Source organism: Miscanthus floridulus, chromosome 8, assembly GCF_019320115.1.
Source record: "Miscanthus floridulus cultivar M001 chromosome 8, ASM1932011v1, whole genome shotgun sequence".
In the NCBI taxonomy this organism is placed as follows: domain Eukaryota; kingdom Viridiplantae; phylum Streptophyta; class Magnoliopsida; order Poales; family Poaceae; genus Miscanthus; species Miscanthus floridulus.
Window position 1 is genome coordinate 4,166,277 of NC_089587.1, and position 6,353 is coordinate 4,172,629.

The 6,353-nt window shown below is 53.8% G+C and overlaps 1 protein-coding gene across 1 annotated transcript; it reads right to left on the bottom strand.

Moving 5' to 3' along the window:
• Nucleotides 1-329: 329 nt before the first annotated feature.
• On the bottom strand, nucleotides 330-1,439 carry LOC136470925 (DNA-directed RNA polymerase II subunit 4-like). Its single transcript, XM_066468654.1, has 3 exons — nucleotides 1,206-1,439; nucleotides 678-1,077; nucleotides 330-580 (listed from the first exon to the last, which is right to left on the bottom strand). Exons 1-2 carry the CDS (start codon nucleotides 1,252-1,254, stop codon nucleotides 695-697), a joined length of 432 nt encoding a protein of 143 aa, XP_066324751.1. The 5' UTR covers nucleotides 1,255-1,439; the 3' UTR covers nucleotides 330-580; nucleotides 678-694.
• Between the last annotated feature and the right edge of the window lie 4,914 nt (nucleotides 1,440-6,353).

Here is a 6,353-nt window from a genome sequence, read left to right on the forward strand (position 1 = left end):
CCTGCCATGGGTAGCAGTTATACTGAATGTGAAGTGTACAGAACAGAATCCAAGCACTTGTCTCGTTCTTCTCACCTAGTACACAGAAGACCAGGAAAGGTTGCTTTCCATCAAAGACCTTCTATTATTCAGATTGAGTCCGGGAGAGAGGGGTGTTTTATTGGGGCTCGAGAGATTCACATAATGGAGGCGTTTCATGTAGAAAAATAGAAACAATTTCAGATATAGCTCAATCACACATGTGCTAGTAAGTAGTAACTAGAATTATCAAGCAACAAGGTTGCATTAATCCATTCATACATGAATATAGAGAGCAGATGAAGATAATATGAACCTGAACAATAGCAAGAGAATCAGTACATTTCGTTTGATCTTTGAACTCTCTCTCTTGATTACAAGAGCCCTACTGGTAGGGCTGGAGGAACTGAAGAAGAGAACAGGGCATGGCCATGGATTGTAGAATTTCTGACAGATCATCAATCAACCACACATGTATTACTAGTATCTTGAATTATCGACCAACAAGGTTGCATCAATAGATCACGATGGAGATCGAGCAGCACATCAAGTTAACGTGAACCTGAACAAGTAGTAAGAAAAAAATTAGTACGTAGTACATCTTGATGCTGAATTCTCTCTTGATGATATTCGAAGAGAAGAGGGGGGCACGGACGGACCCTGGGCGCTAGCTAGTCTACTCGAACTTCTTGATGAGGGAGAGGTCGTTGAGCATCTTCTCGATCTTCTCTTCCCCGGCGTCGCCGACGAACCTGCCGCCGGACTTGAGGGAGGGGACGAGCGCGGTGGCCTCGCCACTGGTGTCGGGGCAGAGGTTGCCGAGCGTGCAGAGCTCGAACTCGGCCAGGCCGTAGCGGCTGAGCGTCTCGCGGACCTGGCGCACGGCGTCGGGGTTCTTGTAGCGGCTGAAGCGCTTCACGTACTGCAGCGACTTCTCGAACACCTGGGACACCTGCGACGACGGGTCCGACTCCGACGAGTGCTGCTGGATCTGCTCGTACTTGTGCTCCAGGATGATCGCCACCTCGCAGTTCATCAGGCACTTGGCCTTGAGGAACTCTGCAGCCACAGGCTTACGGGTGAGTCGAGCTCGAGAGGGACGAAACCCTAGCCGCCCGCCCAAGGACTGGACGGTGGTTGAGAGGGGAAGAGGGGGAGGAGGGAGGGCGGCGTGGAAGAGAGCGGACCCTCGCCGATCTTGAGCTCCGCAGCGTTCTCCTCCTCCTCGCCGGACATCCTGCCGCCGCCCTGGCGCTAAATCACTCACTGGACTCGACGAGGTTGGGGGAACTTGGAATTGCGATTGGAGTCGACGGCGGCGGGGAAACCAGGGGGGTTGAGGAAGGGACGATGGCGGCGCCGGAGCGGGAGGGCTATGCGTTGGGCCGGATCGCCATGGGCTCTGATCGAGAACTTCTAGAGTGGGGTGGGCCTCGGAATAAACTGACCCCGTCCACTCACTCCGTTGGTGCTTTTAACCCACATCAACTTTTACAATACTCTGATTCCCGCTCATTTATATAATTGGATTGGGTTACTGATTCTCAAAAATTTATATGTAATTGGATTAGTAACATTCCTTAACTTTTAAACTTATTTGTCCTGCATTCCAAGAGTAACTCCAATAGTATCTTTATAAATACTTTTTAACAAGCATACACCTTGTCGGGTTCATAAACCCAGGGTCCCTCATGGATCGGCTTCTCAGCAAAGGCTCGGCCCAGCAGACGACATTGCGAACGACGCGCAACTCCTGGGCCGACCTAAAAAACCTAAACGACAGGCCAGAAGGGCGATCCAAATCTCCAACCGGAAAGCCTAGCCGAGGAGAAACGACGCCCGCTTTCAACTCCGGCCCGCCTCTCCGACCAAAAGAAGAACAACGCTCGCTTCCGACTCTAGCCCGCCTCCGGACGGCCTCTTCGACCAGAAGGCCTGGTCAAAGCACCACTTCCGGCTCCGACCCGCTTGTCCGACCGGGAATGCGCCGAACCCCTGCTTACAACTCCTCTCCGACTAGCGCCATCAGAGCCGACTGGGACTAACCGACCGGGGATGCCCGCTCAGTGAGGACCAGGAAACGGACGGAGAAAGTAAGGCAAAGCACTCAAGTCAACCGTAATACCAAGGACCGTGCCCTGTACACCTGCAGGACAGTACCAACAGGGTATGTCAGAAGGGTACCCTGCAACCTTCCTGACATATCAGAACCCAAGTAGTGTTATGGGCGCCGATATTTTTCCTACAGTGTTGTGGGCGCCGGCATTTACCATACTAGACGAACATGGTAAAACCCCCTACATGCCTTTGGGCATCAACAGTATGGCAGGCAACGACGTTTGCCATATCAGAAGAAGACGACGCAACCTTCCACGTGCATCTGACATTAAACAGTATTGTGGATGCCTACCATCATCTTGTACCCGCTAGCATGGGCAACAAGACTCAGTAACATACGTACTCTCTCCCTCTCACTTATAAGACCATCCCCTTCATCTATAAAAGGGGATGCACTCTCTCCCAACAGATAGATCGATCATGTTCACTAGCATACAATAGTAGAACCACTAGGTTCAAACCTCGAGCACACGCTCAAACACTTAGCGCATAGCGGAGCTCCCGTCACTCTCGGCCCTTTAAACAGGAGTTCGACCGGACCTCTTGTACCCCCCATCTTTCTCCCTTTCGTTTGTAACCCCACAGTAAACTTCGAGCACCTGGGCTCAGGAATAAAGTCATCGACCGACTCAAACTGGACGTAGGGCACGTTGCCTGAACTAGTATAAACCATGTGTCATTGAGTAACAGGGGCTCCCCCACAAACTTAATGATTCATTGAACAGAACTGATGTATTCATTGATACAAAAACTGTTCATACGGGGGCTCCCCCACGAACTTAATGATTATATTTGCTGACTACTTCTACTCCAAATACTACTGTGGCCGCTCGGCGACATCGGCTGATGCCAAAGGAGAGGCCATAGCACATGCCGTCGGACATAACCACCACCGCAAGGGCCCCATCCGGTTCCGCTCCCTCGACTTCGGTGAGCGCAACGGGTACCTCAAGGGCCCCGCCCGATTCCGCTCTCTCGACTTCAGCGAGCGCAACGGGTACCTCAAGGGCGTCGCACCCATAGATGCTCAGTAGAAGAGCATGGAGCTCCTGATCTTCTCATGCAGTCGAGGCAGCTCCTAGGCAGGGACGCTGCCCGCCGAAGTATGGCCACCATGGCTGGAGGATGTCTCATCAAACTTTATGAACTAGCCAACCTGAGCAGCTACAGGGGTGAAACCTCCCACTAGCGCAATCCTGAGCGTCTTCCCCTCCGACAAGGCTCGCTTGGAGAAGATTCGTCGGAAGGAGTCCATGTACGGCTCCATCCGAACGAAGGCCTCGTAGACGGTGACGAAGCTGACGACGCACGGCACCCTTCAGTGGGCCACCTCCTTCAGCGAAACCAGCCCCTTCTCGACAAAGGCGGCCAGCACCATCTCATCTATGTTGGGGGACCTCCAACTTGACATCGCGCTTCGGAATCACAAACGGGTCTATGAGTTCTCCTTTCCTTCTCCCTTCCCCTATTTAAAGAAGAGGCGGAGCAGTTCAGGAAAGGCAAAAGGATTGGGGCGAGAAACCCTCTCCCTTCCCCCATTCAATACGGATGGGAAACGACGGGACACGCCCTAACCGATGGGACGCACCCTGCCCGACAAAATGGCGCTTGGTCAGACGGGACATGGCCTGGGTATGGCCCACCACTATCACACGCCGGGCGCAAGAACCAAAGCGCCACCACGCGCAGGCGGCCCTCCGCCTTCTCAGGCAGGACTTGGAAAGACTCAACCACGGGATCTCTGCCCAGGAGAGACCATCGGGCTTCCTGAATCGATCGAACGGCTCAGGCAAATACCGAGAGACAGGTAAGGAGCAGAGGGACACCCCATGTGGACCATGCCGACTCCATCACGAACAACGAGCGCGGATCCCGGTCGGACATTTTCGATTGGAGCTCCTAAAACCCCATCACTCGAGTCATCAAGGTAACATTACAAACCCCCACTATTTCTTTATATAATCATTCATATATCTATACACGCATTCATTCATTCCATACATCCAAGGCATCACATATGCGATTAAATGCATCACAACGCTCTGTGTTGCATCACAAAGCAGCAGTTGCCTCATTCAACATGAGCAACTACCGACCGGGGTTTGAAGGCTGGCCCACGAAGGGCTCGAGGCCACCTTGCATCAAACAGAGCTAGGGGAGAAAACACAGATGAGCCCCGAGCGGTCCTCGCCTAGTCTGCCCTGAAGCAGACAGGGTCATCTCAACCTTCTCGTTCGACCCTAATCTCTACCAAACCCACAGAATCTTCATCGAGGGAATGCCAGTGGGCCACCCGGGTCGGTCTCTGGAACGACCCAGGCATCTACCGGGTTACAGGTTAAGGAGCAGTGGAATGCCACATGAGGGCTATGCTGACCCCGTCACGAACGACGGACCCGAATTTCACTCGATCATACCCATTAGCGAGCTCACCGAGCGCATCACTCGAGCCCGAGCCATCAAGCCAAGCGACGTTAGCTCAGCCCCTCTAGTTGCGAGAAACCACGGATGGGGTAACGCATAAAACTCAACCAACCCCTACCAAGCCCAATAGGGTTCAGGGGCTCAAGACACCTAAAAACTGCCTCATGTGCGCCTGACGCCAGGATCCGTGAGCTCTGTCTCGCCCGATCCCTAAAACTGCCTTGGCTGCGCCCGATGCGTGCGCCCGACGCTAGGATCCACGAGATCCATCTCGCTTGATCCCTAAAATTGCCTTGGCTACGCCCGGCGCGTGTGCCCGACGCCAGGATTCATGAGCTCTGTCTCATCCGATCCCTAAAACTGCCTCGGCTGCGCCCAACGCCAGGATCTGTGATTCTATCTCACATGATCTCTAAATTGCCTCGACGGCGCCCCACATGTGTGCCCGACGCCAGGATCCACGAGCTTCGTCTCGCCCGATCTATAAAACTACCTCGGCTGCGCCCGACGCCAGGATCCATGACTCTATCTCGCCCGATCCCTAAACTACCTCGGCTACGCCCGACGCGTACGCCCGACGCTAGGATCCACGAGCTCCATCTCACCCGATCCCTAAAACTACCTCGGCTGCGCCCGACGCGTACGCTCGACGTCAGGATCTAAGAGCTCTGTCTCGCCTGATCCCTAAAACTGCCTCGACTACGCCCGACACGTGCGCCCAACGCCAGGATCCACGAGCTCCGTCTCGCTTGATCCCTAAAACTGCCTCGGCTGCACCTAACGCGTGCGCCCAACGCCAGTATCCGCGACTCCGTCTCGCCCGATCCCTAAACTGCCTCGGCTACGCCCGACGTCAGGATCCGTAAGCTCCGTCTTGCCCGATCCCTCAAACTACCTCGGCTGCGCCTAACTCTAGGATCCACGACCTCCGTCTCGCCCAATCCCTAAAACGTCCGACGCTAGGATCTGCAAGTTCTGTCTCACCCGATCCTTAAAAACTACTTCGATCCCTAAACTGCCCGCTGACAAAACCCCCAGGCGATTCAGCCTGAATCACCTGGAGGGTCGGGGGCTACACCCGTGGGTGCGCTCACGCGCACCTGCTGACGAAACAAAACTTCCCCCACTGACAACACGAAAACCCCCATAGAAGATTCTACCCGAATCATCCAGGGGCTCGAAGGCTACACCCGCGGGTGCGGGTGCGCTCGCGCGAACCTACCGTCAATACAAGAATCCCCCAGACGATTCTACCCAAATCGCCTACTCGGTGAGGACCAGGAAACGGACGAAGAAAGTAAGGCTGGTCACTTAAGTCAACCGCAATACCAAGGACTGTGCCCTATACACTTGCAGGACAGTACCAACAGGGTACGTCAGAAGGGTACCCTACAACCTTCCTGACATATCAGAACCCAAGCAGTGTTGTGGGCGTCGATATTTTTTCTATAGTGTTGTGGACGCCGATATTTACCATACCAGGCGAACATGGTAAAACCCCCTACATGTCTCTAGGCATCAACAGTATGGCAGGCACCGACGTCTGCCATATCCAAAGAAGACGGCGCAACCTCCCAGGTGCATCTGACATTAAACAGTATTATGGGCGTCTACCATCATCTTGTACCCACCAGCGTGGGCAACAAGACTTAATACCATACGTACTCTCTCCCTCTCACTTGTAAGGCCACCCCCTTCATCTATAAAAGGAGATGCGCTCTTTCCCAACAGATAGATCGATCATGTTCACTAGCACACAATAGCAGAACCACTAGGTTCAAACCTCGAGTACA

What these genes read in the sequence shown, in the direction of transcription:
- LOC136470925 (XM_066468654.1), bottom strand. Translation starts at nt 1,254, where the DNA reads ATGTCCGGCGAGGAGGAGGAGAACGCTGCGGAGCTCAAGATCGGCGAG. An exon ending in GGAGCTCAAGATCGGCGAGG is followed by an intron (nt 1,078 to 1,205) that starts GTCCGCTCTCTT and finishes CTGTGGCTGCAG; the next exon opens with AGTTCCTCAAGGCCAAGTGC.